We start from the raw sequence: 22,150 nt of genomic DNA, 5'->3' as shown, positions 1-22,150 counted from the left end.
AAACACTAGCCTAGAGCGCCGCCTGCAGCGCCCTCTGCTGTTAAACACTAGCCTAGAGCGCCGTCTGCTGTTAAACACTAGCCTAGAGCGCCGCCTGCAGCGCCCTCTGCTGTTAAACACTAGCCTAGAGCGCCCTCTGCCGTTAAACACTAGCCTAGAGCGCCGTCTGCTGTTAAACACTAGCCTAGAGCGCCCTCTGCCGTTAAACACTAGCCTAGAGCGCCCTCTGCCGTTAAACACTAGCCTAGAGCGCCCTCTGCCGTTAAACACTAGCCTAGAGCGCCCTCTGCCGTTAAACACTAGCCTAGAGCGCCCTCTGCCGTTAAACACTAGCCTAGAGCGCCCTCTGCCGTTAAACACTAGCCTAGAGCGCCGTCTGCCGTTAAACACTAGCCTAGAGCGCCCTCTGCCGTTAAACACTAGCCTAGAGCGCCCTCTGCCGTTAAACACTAGCCTAGAGCGCCCTCTGCCGTTAAACACTAGCCTAGAGCGCCCTCTGCCGTTAAACACTAGCCTAGAGCGCCGTCTGCCGTTAAACACTAGCCTAGAGCGCCCTCTGCCGTTAAACACTAGCCTAGAGCGCCCTCTGCCGTTAAACACTAGCCTAGAGCGCCCTCTGCCGTTAAACACTAGCCTAGAGCGCCGTCTGCCGTTAAACACTAGCCTAGAACGCCCTCTGCCGTTAAACACTAGCCTAGAACGCCCTCTGCCGTTAAACACTAGCCTAGAGCGCCGTCTGCCGTTAAACACTAGCCTAGAACGCCCTCTGCCGTTAAACACTAGCCTAGAGCGCCCTCTGCCATTAAACACTAGCCTAGAGCGCCGTCTGCCGTTAAACACTAGCCTAGAGCGCCGTCTGCCGTTAAACACTAGCCTAGAACGCCCTCTGCCATTAAACACTAGCCTAGAGCGCCGTCTGCCGTTAAACACTAGCCTAGAACGCCCTCTGCCGTTAAACACTAGCCTAGAGCGCCGTCTGCCGTTAAACACTAGCCTAGAGCGCCGTCTGCCGTTAAACACTAGCCTAGAGCGCCGTCTGCCGTTAAACACTAGCCTAGAGCGCCGTCTGCCGTTAAACACTAGCCTAGAGCGCCGTCTGCCGTTAAACACTAGCCTAGAGCGCCCTCTGCCGTTAAACACTAGCCTAGAGCGCCCTCTGCCGTTAAACACTAGCCTAGAGCGCCCTCTGCCGTTAAACACTAGCCTAGAGCGCCGTCTGCCGTTAAACACTAGCCTAGAGCGCCCTCTGCCGTTAAACACTAGCCTAGAGCGCCCTCTGCCGTTAAACACTAGCCTAGAGCGCCCTCTGCCGTTAAACACTAGCCTAGAGCGCCCTCTGCCGTTAAACACTAGCCTAGAGCGCCGTCTGCCGTTAAACACTAGCCTAGAGCGCCGTCTGCCGTTAAACACTAGCCTAGAGCGCCGTCTGCCGTTAAACACTAGCCTAGAGCGCCGTCTGCCGTTAAACACTAGCCTAGAGCGCCCTCTGCCGTTAAACACTAGCCTAGAGCGCCGTCTGCCGTTAAACACTAGCCTAGAGCGCCCTCTGCCGTTAAACACTAGCCTAGAGCGCCCTCTGCCGTTAAACACTAGCCTAGAGCGCCCTCTGCTGTTAAACACTAGCCTAGAGCGCCCTCTGCCGTTAAACACTAGCCTAGAGCGCCGTCTGCCGTTAAACACTAGCCTAGAGCGCCCTCTGCCGTTAAACACTAGCCTAGAGCGCCCTCTGCCGTTAAACACTAGCCTAGAGCGCCCTCTGCTGTTAAACACTAGCCTAGAGCGCCCTCTGCCGTTAAACACTAGCCTAGAGCGCCCTCTGCCGTTAAACACTAGCCTAGAGCGCCCTCTGCCGTTAAACACTAGCCTAGAGCGCCCTCTGCCGTTAAACACTAGCCTAGAGCGCCCTCTGCCGTTAAACACTAGCCTAGAGCGCCGTTTGCTGTTAAACACTAGCCTAGAGCGCCCTCTGCCGTTAAACACTAGCCTAGAGCGCCCTCTGCCGTTAAACACTAGCCTAGAGCGCCCTCTGCCGTTAAACACTAGCCTAGAGCGCCGTCTGCCGTTAAACACTAGCCTAGAGCGCCGCCTGCAGCGCCCTCTGCTGTTAAACACTAGCCTAGAGCGCCGTCTGCCGTTAAACACTAGCCTAGAGCGCCCTCTGCCGTTAAACACTAGCCTAGAGCGCCCTCTGCCGTTAAACACTAGCCTAGAGCGCCCTCTGCCGTTAAACACTAGCCTAGAGCGCCCTCTGCCGTTAAACACTAGCCTAGAGCGCCCTCTGCCGTTAAACACTAGCCTAGAGCGCCGTCTGCCGTTAAACACTAGCCTAGAGCGCCCTCTGCCGTTAAACACTAGCCTAGAGCGCCGTCTGCCGTTAAACACTAGCCTAGAGCGCCGTCTGCCGTTAAACACTAGCCTAGAGCGCCCTCTGCCGTTAAACACTAGCCTAGAGCGCCGTCTGCCGTTAAACACTAGCCTAGAGCGCCGTCTGCTGTTAAACACTAGCCTAGAGCGCCCTCTGCCGTTAAACACTAGCCTAGAGCGCCCTCTGCTGTTAGGGTTAGGTTATAAAGAGAAACCTCGCAGCTCCAGCTGTTCTTACTCTGTCACTGGATATGATGGAATATTGATGTCTAAAACTTCATCTGACGAACTGCTGACCTGATCTGCACAACTGAGCCATTCAAATGAAGGATGCATTGAGTCTAGAGTTCAGACACTGCGCATGATCTCACCAGGTAGATGACGAAGCTCAGATATGCGATGGAGAGGAGGGCAGAGAAGACGTAGAGGATGGTGCTGTTGAGAGCTGTCACGTACACCACCACGAAGTACATGTTGATGGCACACACCACCAGGATGAGCACACCACCGCTGATCTTCCACACGCTGCAAACACAGAACAATCCTCAGTCCACTGGACAACACGACAGGACTGGAACTGTTGATCAGATCTACTGAAACAGCTGCCTGATTTGATGAAGTTTACCTCACTGATCGTTATTTTCCTACTGTGAAGCTGCTTTGTATAAAGTGCGGTTCATAGTTTTCAAGTGACGTCACACCCTTATATTGGAGGGCAAAGCAAGGCTTTCCTCCATCGGTCACCAGTCATTTTTTACATTTCACATACACGCTTTTCACGCTAGTGTAAGTTGGCGGAGGAAAGCAAAACACAAAAGCGAGTAATAAAAAAAATGCACTCACTATTTCAGGGTTCCCACACCTTGGTTAACTTCAAATTCAAGGACCTTTCAAGCACTTTCCAGGTCTAATATCCTCAAATTCAAGGACTTAATGTGGGGACACATTTCAAGTGAGAGCAAGGTCACATCATGTTACCTTGTAAGATACATTGTTATAGTTTTTACGTGTCAAACACAACTATGCAAAAAAGCTTATTCTTGCATTTATTTTTGGCCATATGACAGAGATCTGATATTCTATTTGTCGTATTTCTGTTTTGCATAAAACTGAAGAATATTTGGTACATCCTTTACTGTATTCTAAAATGATCAGATGTTAACTGTTGCATGGATTTTATTGAAAAGAGCTTAGGCTCATGTAACCAGCCTATTTTTGCAATGTTTGCAACGTTGAGGTACCATCGTAGTTGTTTTGTGCACGCGTGAACGCCATGGCAATGTACAACACAGGGTTAGCAAGCAAGTTAGTAAAGAAAGTTACAAAGCAAGCTAGTATGCATAAGTGTTGGCGAAATAACTCATTAGCGCACCGGAGGGAATAATATGGAATTTTTTCCAGAAAACGTCTTGCACAAAATAAATTCAACACTTCAAGGACCTGTATCTATGTATGCTTATTTTCAAAAACTTCCAGGGCCTTGAATTTTTTTATTTCAGATTTACAAACATCCAAGGATTTCAAGGACCCATGGGAACCCTGCTATTTTAACATTTAGAGCGTGTGCGCAAGTGTGTGTGCGCATGCGACTGTGTGTGTGTGTGTGTGTGTGCATGCATGCAACTGTGTGTGTGTGCGCGTTGACATAATCGTAATGGAGAATTGTGAGACCAGTGACAATTCACACCCCTAACAGGGATATTAAAAGACCAAATACAGTATACAGATTACTGAAGAAGCATATACAGGCGAACAGATGAACCCAGAATATAAACACAGCCCATTGTTTCTCGGGTTTGCAGTCCAGTACAGTATAGATACTCACAGTCCGTTAGCGAAATCGTTCATTAGTGACGTCAGACTGGTGAAGGTCAGGATGGGGATCAGAGCAAACGGCAGCTGTTGGAAACAGAGCAGAAGATCAGAAGAGCTGCACGGGTCAGGAGTGTCTACGGCGTCAGGAGTGTCTACAGAATCAGGAGTGTCTATAGAATCAGGAGTGTCTACAGCGTCAGGAGTGTCTACAGAATCAGGAGTGTCTATAGAATCAGGAGTGTCTACAGAGTCAGGAGTGTCTACAGAGTCAGGAGTGTCTACAGCGTCAGGAGTGTCTACAGAATCAGGAGTGTCTACAGAATCAGGAGTGTCTACAGAATCAGGAGTGTCTACGGCGTCAGGAGTGTCTACAGAATCAGGAGTGTCTATAGAATCAGGAGTGTCTACAGCGTCAGGAGTGTCTACAGAATCAGGAGTGTCTACAGAATCAGGAGTGTCTACAGAATCAGGAGTGTCTACAGAATCAGGAGTGTCTACAGAATCAGGAGTGTCTACGGCGTCAGGAGTGTCTACGGCGTCAGGAGTGTCTACAGAATCAGGAGTGTCTACAGCGTCAGGAGTGTCTACAGCGTCAGGAGTGTCTACGGCGTCAGGAGTGTCTACGGCGTCAGGAGTTTCTACGGCGTCAGGAGTGTCTACAGAATCAGGAGTGTCTACAGCGTCAGGAGTGTCTACAGCGTCAGGAGTGTCTACGGCTTCAGGAGTGTCTACGGCATCAGGAGTGTCTACGGCATCAGGAGTGTCTACGGCATCAGGAGTGTCTACGGCGTCAGGAGTGTCTACGGCGTCAGGAGTGTCTACAGAATCAGGAGTGTCTACAGAATCAGGAGTGTCTACAGAATCAGGATTGTCTACGGCGTCAGGAGTGTCTACGGCTTCAGGAGTGTCTACGGCATCAGGAGTGTCTACGGCGTCAGGAGTGTCTACGGCGTCAGGAGTGTCTACGGCGTCAGGAGTGTCTACGGCATCAGGAGTGTCTACAGAATCAGGAGTGTCTACGGCGTCAGGAGTGTCTACGGCGTCAGGAGTGTCTACGGCGTCAGGAGTGTCTACGGCGTCAGGAGTGTCTACGGCGTCAGGAGTGTCTACGGCATCAGGAGTGTCTACAGCATCAGGAGTGTCTCTACAGCGTCAGGAGTGTCTACAGCGCCAGGAGTGTCTACAGCGCCAGGAGTGTCCACGGCATCAGGAGTGTCTACAGCATCAGGAGTGTCTACAGCGCCAGGAGTGTCTACAGCGTCAGGAGTGTCTACGGCGTCAGGAGTGTCTACGGCGTCAGGAGTGTCTACAGCGTCAGGAGTGTCTACAGCATCAGGAGTGTCTACAGCGTCAGGAGTGTCTACAGCGTCAGGAGTGTCTACAGCGCCAGGAGTGTCTACAGCGCCAGGAGTGTCTACGGCGCCAGGAGTGTCTACGGCGTCAGGAGTGTCTACGGCGTCAGGAGTGTCTACAGAGTCAGGAGTGTCTACAGCATCAGGAGTGTCTACAGCGTCAGGAGTGTCTACAGAGTCAGGAGTGTCTACAGCGTCAGGAGTGTCTACAGAGTCAGGAGTGTCTACAGCGTCAGGAGTGTCTACGGCGTCAGGAGTGTCTACAGAGTCAGGAGTGTCTACAGAGTCAGGAGTGTCTACAGCGTCAGGAGTGTCTACAGCGTCAGGAGTGTCTACAGAGTCAGGAGTGTCTACAGAGTCAGGAGTGTCTACAGCGTCAGGAGTGTCTACAGCGTCAGGAGTGTCTACGGCGTCAGGAGTGTCTACAGCATCAGGAGTGTCTACAGCGTCAGGAGTGTCTACAGAGTCAGGAGTGTCTACAGCGTCAGGAGTGTCTACAGAGTCAGGAGTGTCTACAGCGTCAGGAGTGTCTACGGCGTCAGGAGTGTCTACAGAGTCAGGAGTGTCTACAGAGTCAGGAGTGTCTACAGCGTCAGGAGTGTCTACAGCGTCAGGAGTGTCTACAGAGTCAGGAGTGTCTACAGAGTCAGGAGTGTCTACGGCGTCAGGAGTGTCTACAGAATCAGGAGTGTCTACGGCGTCAGGAGTGTCTACGGCGTCAGGAGTGTCTATAGAATCAGGAGTGTCTACAGCGTCAGGAGTGTCTACAGAATCAGGAGTGTCCACGGCATCAGGAGTGTCCACATCATCAGGAGTGTCTACAGCGCCAGGAGTGTCTACAACGTCAGGAGTGTCTACAGAGTCAGGAGTGTCTACGGCGTCAGGAGTGTCTACAGCATCAGGAGTGTCTACAGCGCCAGGAGTGTCTACGGCGTCAGGAGTGTCTACGGCGTCAGGAGTGTCTACAGAGTCAGGAGTGTCTACAGCATCAGGAGTGTCTACAGAGTCAGGAGTGTCTACAGCGTCAGGAGTGTCTACGGCGTCAGGAGTGTCTACGGCGTCAGGAGTGTCTACGGCGTCAGGAGTGTCTACGGCGTCAGGAGTGTCTACGGCGTCAGGAGTGTCTACGGCGTCAGGAGTGTCTACGGCGTCAGGAGTGTCTACGGCGTCAGGAGTGTCTACGGCTTCAGGAGTGTCTACAGAATCAGGAGTGTCTACAGAATCAGGAGTGTCTACGGCGTCAGGAGTGTCTACGGCGTCAGGAGTGTCTACGGCGTCAGGAGTGTCTACGGCTTCAGGAGTGTCTACGGCGTCAGGAGTGTCTACGGCGTCAGGAGTGTCTACAGAATCAGGAGTGTCTACAGAATCAGGAGTGTCTACGGCGTCAGGAGTGTCTACGGCGTCAGGAGTGTCTACGGCTTCAGGAGTGTCTACGGCTTCAGGAGTGTCTACGGCTTCAGGAGTGTCTACGGCGTCAGGAGTGTCTACGGCGTCAGGAGTGTCTACGGCGTCAGGAGTGTCTACGGCGTCAGGAGTGTCTACGGCGTCAGGAGTGTCTACGGCGTCAGGAGTGTCTACGGCGTCAGGAGTGTCTACGGCGTCAGGAGTGTCAACGGCGTCAGGAGTGTCTACGGCGTCAGGAGTGTCTACGGCGTCAGGAGTGTCTACGGCATCAGGAGTGTCTACAGAATCAGGAGTGTCTACAGAATCAGGAGTGTCTACGGCGTCAGGAGTGTCTACGGCGTCAGGAGTGTCTACAGCATCAGGAGTGTCTCTACAGCGTCAGGAGTGTCTACGGCATCAGGAGTGTCTACGGCGTCAGGAGTGTCTACGGCGTCAGGAGTGTCTACGGCGTCAGGAGTGTCTACGGCGTCAGGAGTGTCTACGGCGTCAGGAGTGTCTACGGCGTCAGGAGTGTCTACGGCGTCAGGAGTGTCTACGGCGTCAGGAGTGTCTCTACAGCGCCAGGAGTGTCCACGGCATCAGGAGTGTCTACAGCATCAGGAGTGTCTACGGCATCAGGAGTGTCTACAGCGTCAGGAGTGTCTACGGCGTCAGGAGTGTCTACGGCGCCAGGAGTGTCCACGGCATCAGGAGTGTCCACGGCATCAGGAGTGTCTACGGCATCAGGAGTGTCTACAGCGTCAGGAGTGTCTACAGAATCAGGAGTGTCTACGGCGTCAGGAGTGTCTACGGCGTCAGGAGTGTCTACGGCGTCAGGAGTGTCTACAGCATCAGGAGTGTCTCTACAGCGCCAGGAGTGTCCACGGCATCAGGAGTGTCTACAGCATCAGGAGTGTCTACGGCGTCAGGAGTGTCTACGGCGTCAGGAGTGTCTACAGCATCAGGAGTGTCTACAGCGCCAGGAGTGTCTACAGCGCCAGGAGTGTCTACAACGTCAGGAGTGTCTACGGCGTCAGGAGTGTCTACGGCGTCAGGAGTGTCTACGGCGTCAGGAGTGTCTACGGCGTCAGGAGTGTCTACGGCGTCAGGAGTGTCTACGGCGTCAGGAGTGTCTACGGCGCCAGGAGTGTCTACGGCGTCAGGAGTGTCTACGGCGTCAGGAGTGTCTACAGAGTCAGGAGTGTCTACAGAATCAGGAGTGTCTACAGAATCAGGAGTGTCTACGGCGTCAGGAGTGTCTACGGCATCAGGAGTGTCTACGGCGCCAGGAGTGTCTACGGCGTCAGGAGTGTCTACGGCGTCAGGAGTGTCTACAGCGCCAGGAATGTCTACAGAGCCAGGAGTGTCTACAGCGTCAGGAGTGTCTACAGCGTCAGGAGTGTCTACAGCGTCAGGAGTGTCTACAGCGCCAGGAGTGTCTACAGCGCCAGGAGTGTCTACAACGTCAGGAGTGTCTACGGCGTCAGGAGTGTCTACAGAGTCAGGAGTGTCTACAGCGCCAGGAGTGTCTACAGAGCCAGGAGTGTCTACAGCGCCAGGAGTGTCTACAGCGCCAGGAGTGTCTACAACGTCAGGAGTGTCTACGGCATCAGGAGTGTCTACAGAATCAGGAGTGTCTACAGCGCCAGGAGTGTCTACAACGTCAGGAGTGAATACTCCAGGACACTCCAGAATCAGGAGTGTCTACAGCATCAGGAGTGTCTACAGCGCCAGGAGTGTCTACAGAGCCAGGAGTGTCTACAGCGTCAGGAGTGTCTACGGCGTCAGGAGTGTCTACGGCATCAGGAGTGTCTACAGCGCCAGGAGTGTCTACAGCGCCAGGAGTGTCTACAACGTCAGGAGTGTCTACGGCGTCAGGAGTGTCTACAGAGTCAGGAGTGTCTACAGCGCCAGGAGTGTCTACAACGCCAGGAGTGTCTACAACGTCAGGAGTGTCTACAGAGTCAGGAGTGTCTACAACATCAGGAGTGTCTACAACGTCAGGAGTGTCTACGGCGTCAGGAGTGTCTACAGAATCAGGAGTGTCTACAGAATCAGGAGTGTCTACAGCGCCAGGAGTGTCTACAACGTCAGGAGTGTCTACGGCGTCAGGAGTGTCTACAGAGTCAGGAGTGTCTACAGCGCCAGGAGTGTCTACAGAGTCAGGAGTGTCTACAGAGTCAGGAGTGTCTACGGCGTCAGGAGTGTCTACGGCGTCAGGAGTGTCTACGGCGTCAGGAGTGTCTACAGAGTCAGGAGTGTCTACAGAGTCAGGAGTGTCTACAGCGCCAGGAGTGTCTACAACGTCAGGAGTGTCTACAGAATCAGGAGTGTCTACAGAGTCAGGAGTGTCTACAGAGTCAGGAGTGTCTACAGCGTCAGGAGTGTCTACGGCGTCAGGAGTGTCTACAGAATCAGGAGTGTCTACAGCGTCAGGAGTGTCTACAGAGTCAGGAGTGTCTACAGAATCAGGAGTGTCTACAGAATCAGGAGTGTCTACAGCGTCAGGAGTGTCTACAGAGTCAGGAGTGTCTACGGCGTCAGGAGTGTCTACGGCGTCAGGAGTGTCTACAGAGTCAGGAGTGTCTACAGAATCAGGAGTGTCTACAGCATCAGGAGTGTCTACAGCGTCAGGAGTGTCTACGGCGTCAGGAGTGTCTACAGAATCAGGAGTGTCTACAGAATCAGGAGTGTCTACAGCGTCAGGAGTGTCTACAGAGTCAGGAGTGTCTACAGAGTCAGGAGTGTCTACAGAGTCAGGAGTGTCTACGGCGTCAGGAGTGTCTACGGCGTCAGGAGTGTCTACGGCATCAGGAGTGTCTACAGAGTCAGGAGTGTCTACAGCGCCAGGAGTGTCTACAACGTCAGGAGTGTCTACAGAATCAGGAGTGTCTACAGAGTCAGGAGTGTCTACAGAGTCAGGAGTGTCTACAGCGTCAGGAGTGTCTACGGCGTCAGGAGTGTCTACAGAATCAGGAGTGTCTACAGCGTCAGGAGTGTCTACGGCGTCAGGAGTGTCTACAGAATCAGGAGTGTCTACAGAATCAGGAGTGTCTACAGCGTCAGGAGTGTCTACAGAGTCAGGAGTGTCTACAGAGTCAGGAGTGTCTACAGCGTCAGGAGTGTCTACAGCGTCAGGAGTGTCTACAGAATCAGGAGTGTCTACAGAATCAGGAGTGTCTACAGCATCAGGAGTGTCTACAGCATCAGGAGTGTCTACGGCGTCAGGAGTGTCTACAGCATCAGGAGTGTCTACAACGTCAGGAGTGTCTACAGCGTCAGGAGTGTCTACAGAATCAGGAGTGTCTACAGAATCAGGAGTGTCTACAGCGTCAGGAGTGTCTACAGCGTCAGGAGTGTCTACAGCGTCAGGAGTGTCTACGGCGTCAGGAGTGTCTACAGAATCAGGAGTGTCTACAGAATCAGGAGTGTCTACAGAATCAGGAGTGTCTACAGCGTCAGGAGTGTCTACAGAGTCAGGAGTGTCTACAGAGTCAGGAGTGTCTACGGCGTCAGGAGTGTCTACAGAATCAGGAGTGTCTACAGCATCAGGAGTGTCTACAGCGTCAGGAGTGTCTACAACGTCAGGAGTGTCTACAGCGTCACACGTGTACCTGCATGCTCTGCAACACGTTGAGGAAATCGTTCATGCCTGTGAGATGCCGCACATCCTGAAAGACGGCCACCAGGAGAGTGGGGAATATGGCGATGGAACGTGTCAGCAATACCCGAGCAAAGCGAGACCAGCGCAGGTTCAGGAAACCCTGCGAGAAAAAACAGCTCGTACAGATGCACATTCCCAAATGCAACGTCATTAGATGAACAAATAAAGAGTACATCTATAGATGAACATACCTCCATCACAAACTGACCAGAGTAGGTTCCCGTCATAGTTGAACTCTGTCCAGCCGCAAGGATCCCAATCGCCCAAATATAGAGCGCAGCGGGGCCAAAAAAACAGCCCAAAACCACACCCTTCAATCACAGGAAGACAAAATAAGGACATTCATAAGCACACAAAACTCACATGAACCACGTCAGTATTGGACTGAATATAAAATATTGGACTGAATATAAAATTATTTTAATTAAAGTGGAACACACTACAGGCAAAAACTATTTTTTTCATGCACTGATTAATTTTTCATTTTTCACTTTTTCATTTAAGTGAAATCTACAGACGAAGTGCAATAAATGAAGTGCAATAAAATAAACAATTTTTAAAGGCTCCTACAGACTTGTTTGAGTAAGAAATCTCCACTTCAGCAGCTTTACACACAACAAAACTTTTATTCATATCTATATTCTGAAGGTTTGTTCAGATATCATTCACCTGATTTATGCAGCATTTTACTCCTAAACAGTGTGAGTAAATGTATTTGGTGAAAAAAAAAAGTGAACATCTGTTTGTTTTCAGTCTTCAGTTATTTTCTGATTGCTATCAAAAGTGTCCTCTGTAAAAACCTTTAACTATAATCAACAAAATCAAACAAGAATTATGAACCTGCTTTATCCAATGATCAGATTTCTGTTCTGGGAATGTATGCAAATTAGTGCATATTTCATAAAACTTATGCCATAATGTCTGTAATTATTAATGTAAATCAATCAAATGTGGAAAGTATGGTGATATCTATTAGTTTAATTGTTTTCTATTAAGCTCGAGTTATTGAACATGAACTTTTGACCCACAGGTGGCACCATCACCAAACTCATACTCAGCTCATATCAAGTTATGAATATGCTGATCCTCAGGGTCTGTTCACCGTCTGATGCAGCACACGAGAAGGGCAAGGTTATCAGATTGTGTAGTTGTGCTTGTTTTATTTGTGATAATGTAATGAAACATGACAAATTGTGCATCATTTTTGGCTCATGCAAAAACAAGAGAGAACCAACCAAATATTAATGAACTGAATATGTTGTTGTCAATGTGTGCTTTTTTTCTCGTAAAATAGTCAAATAAAACTTCTGGCTGTAGTTTGCCTTTTTTACTAAAATTTTTGTCAGATAAATACCTTAACCAAGATTAGGGTTTTGTTCTTCGCTCATACTGAACATGTTTAATAAATATGAAATATTTTCCTCATATTTTGATGGTTTAATCAAACTTGTAGGGTAATTAAAAACAAATCTTTCCTCCAGATATAACTTTTTGACACTACTATATCCATTGTGAAATTATTCCAACGATTGTTCCTGTCATACCCCTTTGTAGATGTCGACTTCCAGTGTCTCGTTGTTGGCTGGGAAGAGATCGCTGTGAGGACTTCCAGACGCATTACACTGCTGGCCCTGAAGGGAACATGTCAACCAAGAGCTCAGATGAACCGTACTCAAACATACCGATATAAGAGTCTTTAACGGGAGGCAGATATAAGTCCTCACCACTTCCATGTTTGTCTTGCCATAAAAGGCCTCAGCAAAGACGGCCACCACAAAAACATTGATGAGGAAGGAGACGAAGAGCGCGATGGTGGACTCGATGAAGTAGTACTTGTTGGCCTCCTTCACCTCCTTCTTGTTGCCTCGATTGATGTCTCGAGACTGAAGCAAAGATACACCAATCAGCCAAATATGTCAGATTAAACATCAGATGGATTCAGCGCAGGTGTAAAACCACACTTTTCTGCTTACTTTTCCGGAAATTTCGCTATGGCAAGCTGTTTCAAACTCTCGAAACGAACTCCAAATTAACTTCATTTTGGCCTGATTTTGTTAGAAATTATGTCACAGCAGTTCTTCACTTTTGCTTGAAGTATATTGGTGCCTTTAATGCCAAATTTATGCAGAAATACAGAAAATGCTGTTTGAAAACTCTGAGATGGAGTTTAGCTTGTCAGGCCACAGGACATCTGCTAACTCTGCACTGACTCTTGTCTGTCTGTCTGCTAACAGCACAATGTTTTATAAACTATGCCTTCAAACCAATATATGTGAGCTGATCAGATCTGGTGCTGTTAGGTTTGTGGTTGGGTCTAACTCTAACTCTAACTCTAACCCTAACCCTGATCAGGTCTGGAGCAGTTCACTGACCTTAACGAGAGCAGAATGCAGATAGATGTTGTGAGGCATTATTACAGCTCCAACGATCCCGACGGCTTGCTCGAGCTGCACGGGTCCACAGCCGCTGCAATACGGCACAAACATGCCCTTCAGAACCTCCGCCTGGTTTGGAGCCACACGCACATACTGCAAACACACACACACACATGCTCAAACACTGCAGAGACGTGTCTACCTCACAGAGCCAGTCTACAGAGAACGAGCTTTACTGAACCTCGTAGCCGAAGCTGATAGCCATGATGGTGATGAGGAACCCAAAGAAAGCCTCCAGCTTCCTCAGACCTGACCAAAACAAACCAGATACGCTCATCAGATCGAGATACGAGTCGCTCTCTTCACTCTAACTCTCTTCAGTGCTGACCTACCGTACTTGTCCAGAAACAGGAACACAAACGTGTCGATGATGGTGATCAGCACTCCAGCCCACAGAGGAATCCTGCAGAAGAACAAACACAAGCTTCCTCAAGATCAACTCTAATCAACTCAAACAGCAAACATTAAAACCCTCTAACAAAAATGTAATTCAGTTAAGAGCTCTTTATTTATCAGATTTACAACTTCAATTGTTTTCAGAGGAAAAACTGGGTTTGTTGAAAAATATATCAAAATGTCCACATTGATGGCGCAACCCAATTGTTTCTCTCTTTATGATAGTGATAGACATGAAATTAAGAGAGCGTTGCTGAACAATAATATCAGCTATATATATCTGATATGCCATTATATCTAGAAAACACTGTGCTTCCACTTAGAAACAGTAATAGATCTCATCTCTGCATGTGGAAGATTAACATGAGCTTTAAATGAATGTTTCGTCCCACTGAACTGATGCCACAAATGTTTGAGTAATTGTTTACCGCAGTTAGGGCTGGGCTTATATATCGCATGACATTGTTAGGCGCATCTCGTCAGTAAAGCCGGTTCCTTGATTAGTAGTAAATCGCCATCACCTGCTTTCAGATGGAGCGGCATTCACTACACAGAGCCGTAGTTCACTGACAAGCTGAGCCATATCGCATTAATATTGCGGACGTATCGCCTGTGATAATTAATGCGATATGTCTCAGCTTGTCATTGAACTATGGCTCTGTGTAGTGAATGCCGCTCCATCTGAAAGCAGGTGATGGCGATTACACGCTGATCTCCTACACGCTGATCTCCTACACGCTGATCTCCTACAGGCTGATCTCCTACACGCTGATCTCCTACACGCTGATCTCCTACAGGCTGATCTCCTACAGGCTGATCTCCTACACGCTGATCTCCTACACGCTGATCTCCTACACGCTGATCTCCTACACGCTGATCTCCTACACGCTGATCCTCCTACACGCTGATCTCCTACAGGCTGATCTCCTACAGGCTGATCTCCTACACGCTGATCTCCTACAGGCTGATCTCCTACAGGCTGATCTCCTACACGCTGATCTCCTACAGGCTGATCTCCTACACGCTGATCTCCTACACGCTGATCTCCTACAGGCTGATCTCCTACACGCTGATCTCCTACACGCTGATCTCCTACACGCTGATCTCCTACACGCTGATCTCCTACACGCTGATCCTCCTACACGCTGATCTCCTACAGGCTGATCTCCTACAGGCTGATCTCCTACAGGCTGATCTCCTACAGGCTGATCTCCTACAGGCTGATCTCCTACAGGCTGATCTCCTACAGGCTGACCTCCTACAGGCTGATCTCCTACACGCTGATCTCCTACAGGCTGATCTCCTACACGCTGATCTCCTACAGGCTGATCTCCTACACGCTGATCTCCTACAGGCTGATCTCCTACACGCTGATCTCCTACACGCTGATCTCCTACACGCTGATCTCCTACACGCTGATCTCCTACACGCTGATCTCCTACACGCTGATCTCCTACACGCTGATCTCCTACACGCTGATCCTCCTACACGCTGATCTCCTACACGCTGATCTCCTACACGCTGATCTCCTACACGCTGATCTCCTACACGCTGATCTCCTACACGCTGATCTCCTACAGGCTGATCTCCTACACGCTGATCTCCTACAGGCTGATCTCCTACACGCTGATCTCCTACACGCTGATCTCCTACACGCTGATCTCCTACAGGCTGATCTCCTACACGCTGATCTCCTACAGGCTGATCTCCTACAGGCTGATCTCCTACACGCTGATCTCCTACACGCTGATCTCCTACAGGCTGATCTCCTACACGCTGATCTCCTACACGCTGATCTCCTACACGCTGATCTCCTACACGCTGATCTCCTACAGGCTGATCTCCTACAGGCTGATCTCCTACACGCTGATCTCCTACAGGCTGATCTCCTACACGCTGATCTCCTACAGGCTGATCTCCTACAGGCTGATCTCCTACACGCTGATCTCCTACACGCTGATCTCCTACACGCTGATCTCCTACACGCTGATCTCCTACACGCTGATCTCCTACAGATCTCCTACACGCTGATCTCCTACACGCTGATCTCCTACACGCTGATCTCCTACAGGCTGATCTCCTACACGCTGATCTCCTACAGGCTGATCTCCTACAGGCTGATCTCCTACACGCTGATCTCCTACACGCTGATCTCCTACAGGCTGATCTCCTACACGCTGATCTCCTACACGCTGATCTCCTACACGCTGATCTCCTACAGGCTGATCTCCTACAGGCTGATCTCCTACACGCTGATCTCCTACAGGCTGATCTCCTACACGCTGATCTCCTACACGCTGATCTCCTACACGCTGATCTCCTACACGCTGATCTCCTACACGCTGATCTCCTACACGCTGATCTCCTACACGCTGATCTCCTACACGCTGATCTCCTACAGGCTGATCTCCTACAGGCTGATCTCCTACACGCTGATCTCCTACACGCTGATCTCCTACACGCTGATCTCCTACAGGCTGATCTCCTACACGCTGATCTCCTACACGCTGATCTCCTACACGCTGATCTCCTACAGGCTGATCTCCTACACGCTGATCTCCTACACGCTGATCTCCTACACGCTGATCTCCTACACGCTGATCTCCTACAGGCTGATCTCCTACAGGCTGATCTCCTACACGCTGATCTCCTACAGGCTGATCTCCTACACGCTGATCTCCTACAGGCTGATCTCCTACAGGCTGATCTCCTACACGCTGATCTCCTACACGCTGATCTCCTACAGGCTGATCTCCTACACGCTGATCTCCTACACGCTGATCTCCTACAGGCTGATCTCCTACACGCTGATCTCCTACACGCTGATCTCCTACACGCTGATCTCCTACACGCTGATCTCCTACACGCTGATCTCCTACACGCTGATCTCCTACACGCTGATCTCCTACACGCTGATCTCCTACAGGCTGATCTCCTACAGGCTGATCTCCTACAGGCTGATCTCCTACACGCTGATCTCCTACAGGCTGATCTCCTACACGCTGATCTCCTACACGCTGATCTCCTACACGCTGATCTCCTACACGCTGATCTCCTACAGGCTGATCTCCTACAGGCTGATCTCCTACACGCTGATCTCCTACAGGCTGATCTCCTACACGCTGATCTCCTACACGCTGATCTCCTACACGCTGATCTCCTACACGCTGATCTCCTACACGCTGATCTCCTACACGCTGATCTCCTACAGGCTGATCTCCTACAGGCTGATCTCCTACACGCTGATCTCCTACACGCTGATCTCCTACAGGCTGATCTCCTACAGGCTGATCTCCTACAGGCTGATCTCCTACACGCTGATCTCCTACACGCTGATCTCCTACAGGCTGATCTCCTACACGCTGATCTCCTACACGCTGATCTCCTACACGCTGATCTCCTACAGGCTGATCTCCTACAGGCTGATCTCCTACAGGCTGATCTCCTACAGGCTGATCTCCTACAGGCTGACCTCCTACACGCTGATCTCCTACAGGCTGATCTCCTACAGGCTGATCTCCTACACGCTGATCTCCTACACGCTGATCTCCTACAGGCTGATCTCCTACACGCTGATCTCCTACACGCTGATCTCCTACACGCTGATCTCCTACAGGCTGATCTCCTACAGGCTGATCTCCTACACGCTGATCTCCTACACGCTGATCTCCTACACGCTGATCTCCTACAGGCTGATCTCCTACAGGCTGATCTCCTACAGGCTGATCTCCTACACGCTGATCTCCTACAGGCTGATCTCCTACAGGCTGATCTCCTACACGCGGATCTCCTACACGCGGATCTCCTACAGGCTGATCTCCTACAGGCTGATCTCCTACACGCTGATCTCCTACACGCGGATCTCCTACACGCTGATCTCCTACACGCTGATCTCCTACAGGCTGATCTCCTACAGGCTGATCTCCTACAGGCTGATCTCCTACAGGCTGATCTCCTACACGCTGATCTCCTACAGGCTGATCTCCTACAGGCTGATCTCCTACAGGCTGATCTCCTACAGGCTGATCTCCTACACGCGGATCTCCTACACGCGGATCTCCTACACGCTGATCTCCTACAGGCTGATCTCCTACACGCGGATCTCCTACACGCTGATCTCCTACAGGCTGATCTCCTACAGGCTGATCTCCTACACGCTGATCTCCTACAGGCTGATCTCCTACACGCTGATCTCCTACACGCTGATCTCCTACAGGCTGATCTCCTACAGGCTGATCTCCTACACGCTGATCTCCTACAGGCTGATCTCCTACACGCTGATCTCCTACACGCTGATCTCCTACAGGCTGATCTCCTACAGGCTGATCTCCTACACGCTGATCTCCTACACGCGGATCTCCTACACGCTGATCTCCTACACGCTGATCTCCTACACGCTGATCTCCTACACGCTGATCTCCTACAGGCTGATCTCCTACAGGCTGATCTCCTACAGGCTGATCTCCTACACGCGGATCTCCTACACGCTGATCTCCTACACGCTGATCTCCTACAGGCTGATCTCCTACACGCTGATCTCCTACACGCTGATCTCCTACAGGCTGATCTCCTACAGGCTGATCTCCTACACGCTGATCTCCTACACGCTGATCTCCTACACGCTGATCTCCTACAGGCTGATCTCCTACAGGCTGATCTCCTACACGCGGATCTCCTACACGCTGATCTCCTACACGCTGATCTCCTACAGGCTGATCTCCTACACGCTGATCTCCTACACGCTGATCTCCTACACGCTGATCTCCTACACGCTGATCTCCTACACGCTGATCTCCTACAGGCTGATCTCCTACAGGCTGATCTCCTACACGCTGATCTCCTACACGCTGATCTCCTACACGCTGATCTCCTACAGGCTGATCTCCTACAGGCTGATCTCCTACACGCTGATCTCCTACACGCTGATCTCCTACACGCTGATCTCCTACACGCTGATCTCCTACAGGCTGATCTCCTACAGGCTGATCTCCTACAGGCTGATCTCCTACACGCTGATCTCCTACACGCTGATCTCCTACACGCTGACCTCCTACACGCTGACCTCCTACACGCTGATCTCCTACAGGCTGATCTCCTACAGGCTGATCTCCTACACGCTGATCTCCTACACGCTGATCTCCTACACGCTGACCTCCTACACGCTGACCTCCTACACGCTGATCTCCTACACGCTGATCTCCTACAGGCTGATCTCCTACAGGCTGATCTCCTACAGGCTGATCTCCTACAGGCTGATCTCCTACACGCTGATCTCCTACACGCTGATCTCCTACACGCTGATCTCCTACACGCTGATCTCCTACACGCTGATCTCCTACAGGCTGATCTCCTACACGCTGATCTCCTACAGGCTGATCTCCTACAGGCTGATCTCCTACAGGCTGATCTCCTACAGGCTGATCTCCTACAGGCTGATCTCCTACACGCTGATCTCCTACAGGCTGATCTCCTACACGCTGATCTCCTACAGGCTGATCTCCTACACGCTGATCTCCTACACGCTGATCTCCTACACGCTGATCTCCTACACGCTGATCTCCTACAGGCTGATCTCCTACAGGCTGATCTCCTACAGGCTGATCTCCTACAGGCTGACCTCCTACACGCTGATCTCCTACAGGCTGATCTCCTACAGGCTGATCTCCTACACGCTGATCTCCTACACGCTGATCTCCTACACGCTGATCTCCTACACGCTGATCTCCTACAGGCTGATCTCCTACACGCTGATCTCCTACAGGCTGATCTCCTACACGCTGATCTCCTACACGCTGATCTCCTACACGCTGATCTCCTACACGCTGATCTCCTACAGGCTGATCTCCTACAGGCTGATCTCCTACACGCTGATCTCCTACAGGCTGATCTCCTACAGGCTGATCTCCTACAGGCTGATCTCCTACACGCTGATCTCCTACAGGCTGATCTCCTACAGGCTGATCTCCTACACGCTGATCTCCTACACGCTGATCTCCTACACGCTGATCTCCTACACGCTGATCTCCTACACGCTGATCTCCTACAGGCTGATCTCCTACACGCTGATCTCCTACAGGCTGATCTCCTACACGCTGATCTCCTACACGCTGATCTCCTACACGCTGATCTCCTACACGCTGATCTCCTACACGCTGATCTCCTACACGCTGATCTCCTACACGCTGACCTCCTACACGCTGACCTCCTACACGCTGACCTCCTACACGCTGACCTCCTACACGCTGATCTCCTACACGCTGATCTTCTACACGCTGATCTCCTACAGGCTGATCTCCTACACGCTGATCTCCTACAGGCTGATCTCCTACAGGCTGATCTCCTACACGCTGATCTCCTACACGCTGATCTCCTACACGCTGATCTCCTACAGGCTGATCTCCTACAGGCTGATCTCCTACCCGCTGATCTCCTACAGGCTGATCTCCTACAGGCTGATCTCCTACACGCTGATCTCCTACAGGCTGATCTCCTACAGGCTGATCTCCTACAGGCTGATCTCCTACCCGCTGATCTCCTACAGGCTGATCTCCTACAGGCTGATCTCCTACACGCTGATCTCCTACACGCTGATCTCCTACACGCTGATCTCCTACACGCTGATCTCCTACAGGCTGATCTCCTACAGGCTGATCTCCTACAGGCTGATCTCCTACAGGCTGATCTCCTACACGCTGATCTCCTACACGCTGATCTCGTACAGGCTGATCTCCTACACGCTGATCTCCTACAGGCTGATCTCCTACAGGCTGATCTCCTACACGCTGATCTCCTACACGCTGATCTCCTACACGCTGATCTCCTACACGCTGATCTCCTACAGGCTGATCTCCTACAGGCTGATCTCCTACCCGCTGATCTCCTACAGGCTGATCTCCTACAGGCTGATCTCCTACACGCTGATCTCCTACACGCTGATCTCCTACAGGCTGATCTCCTACAGGCTGATCTCCTACCCGCTGATCTCCTACAGGCTGATCTCCTACAGGCTGATCTCCTACACGCTGATCTCCTACACGCTGATCTCCTACACGCTGATCTCCTACACGCTGATCTCCTACAGGCTGATCTCCTACACGCTGATCTCCTACAGGCTGATCTCCTACAGGCTGATCTCCTACACGCTGATCTCCTACAGGCTGACCTCCTACACGCTGATCTCCTACAGGCTGATCTCCTACACGCTGATCTCCTACACGCTGATCTCCTACACGCTGATCTCCTACACGCTGATCTCCTACACGCTGATCTCCTACACGCTGATCTCCTACACGCTGATCTCCTACACGCTGATCTCCTACAGGCTGATCTCCTACAGGCTGATCTCCTACACGCTGATCTCCTACACGCTGATCTCCTACACGCTGATCTCCTACAGGCTGATCTCCTACACGCTGATCTCCTACACGCTGATCTCCTACACGCTGATCTCCTACACGCTGATCTCCTACAGGCTGATCTCCTACAGGCTGATCTCCTACAGGCTGATCTCCTACACGCTGATCTCCTACAGGCTGATCTCCTACAGGCTGATCTCCTACAGGCTGATCTCCTACACGCTGATCTCCTACAGGCTGATCTCCTACACGCTGATCTCCTACAGGCTGATCTCCTACAGGCTGATCTCCTACACGCTGATCTCCTACAGGCTGATCTCCTACAGGCTGATCTCCTACAGGCTGATCTCCTACACGCTGATCTCCTACAGGCTGATCTCCTACACGCTGATCTCCTACAGGCTGATCTCCTACACGCTGATCTCCTACAGGCTGATCTCCTACACGCTGATCTCCTACAGGCTGATCTCCTACAGGCTGATCTCCTACAGGCTGATCTCCTACACGCTGATCTCCTACACGCTGATCTCCTACAGGCTGATCTCCTACACGCTGATCTCCTACACGCTGATCTCCTACACGCTGATCTCCTACACGCTGATCTCCTACAGGCTGATCTCCTACACGCTGATCTCCTACACGCTGATCTCCTACACGCTGATCTCCTACACGCTGATCTCCTACAGGCTGATCTCCTACACGCTGATCTCCTACAGGCTGATCTCCTACACGCTGATCTCCTACACGCTGATCTCCTACACGCTGATCTCCTACAGGCTGATCTCCTACAGGCTGACCTCCTACAGGCTGATCTCCTACAGGCTGATCTCCTACAGGCTGATCTCCTACACGCTGATCTCCTACAGGCTGATCTCCTACAGGCTGATCTCCTACAGGCTGATCTCCTACAGGCTGATCTCCTACACGCTGATCTCCTACACGCTGATCTCCTACAGGCTGATCTCCTACACGCTGATCTCCTACACGCTGATCTCCTACACGCTGATCTCCTACAGGCTGATCTCCTACAGGCTGATCTCCTACAGGCTGATCTCCTACACGCTGATCTCCTACACGCTGATCTCCTACAGGCTGATCTCCTACACGCTGATCTCCTACACGCTGATCTCCTACACGCTGATCTCCTACACGCTGATCTCCTACAGGCTGATCTCCTACAGGCTGATCTCCTACACGCTGATCTCCTACACGCTGATCTCCTACACGCTGATCTCCTACACGCTGATCTCCTACAGGCTGATCTCCTACAGGCTGACCTCCTACACGCTGATCTCCTACACGCTGATCTCCTACAGGCTGATCTCCTACACGCTGATCTCCTACACGCTGATCTCCTACACGCTGATCTCCTACACGCTGATCTCC

General features: G+C 51.2%; 1 protein-coding gene across 2 annotated transcripts in view; it reads right to left on the bottom strand.

Annotated features, from left to right (window-relative positions):
* Window positions 1-22,150, bottom strand: part of slc11a2 (solute carrier family 11 member 2) — a 46,395-nt gene that overhangs the window by 3,043 nt on the left and 21,202 nt on the right. For both annotated transcript variants that reach the window (XM_079858049.1, XM_079858050.1), the window contains exons 8-16: window positions 13,346-13,416; window positions 13,195-13,262; window positions 12,951-13,106; window positions 12,303-12,461; window positions 12,123-12,209; window positions 10,770-10,889; window positions 10,529-10,678; window positions 4,190-4,263; window positions 2,736-2,889 (exon numbers count right to left, since the gene is read on the bottom strand). In XM_079858049.1, coding sequence (XP_079714175.1) covers window positions 2,736-2,889; window positions 4,190-4,263; window positions 10,529-10,678; window positions 10,770-10,889; window positions 12,123-12,209; window positions 12,303-12,461; window positions 12,951-13,106; window positions 13,195-13,262; window positions 13,346-13,416 — 1,039 coding nt within the window. The remainder of the gene's footprint in view (window positions 1-2,735; window positions 2,890-4,189; window positions 4,264-10,528; window positions 10,679-10,769; window positions 10,890-12,122; window positions 12,210-12,302; window positions 12,462-12,950; window positions 13,107-13,194; window positions 13,263-13,345; window positions 13,417-22,150) is intronic.

The sequence above is a fragment of the Squalius cephalus genome, assembly GCF_949319135.1.
Source record: "Squalius cephalus genome assembly, chromosome: 22".
Classification (NCBI taxonomy): domain Eukaryota; kingdom Metazoa; phylum Chordata; class Actinopteri; order Cypriniformes; family Leuciscidae; genus Squalius; species Squalius cephalus.
The sequence above is the reverse complement of the archived record's forward strand: the minus strand, read 5'-3'. Positions and strand labels throughout refer to the sequence as shown.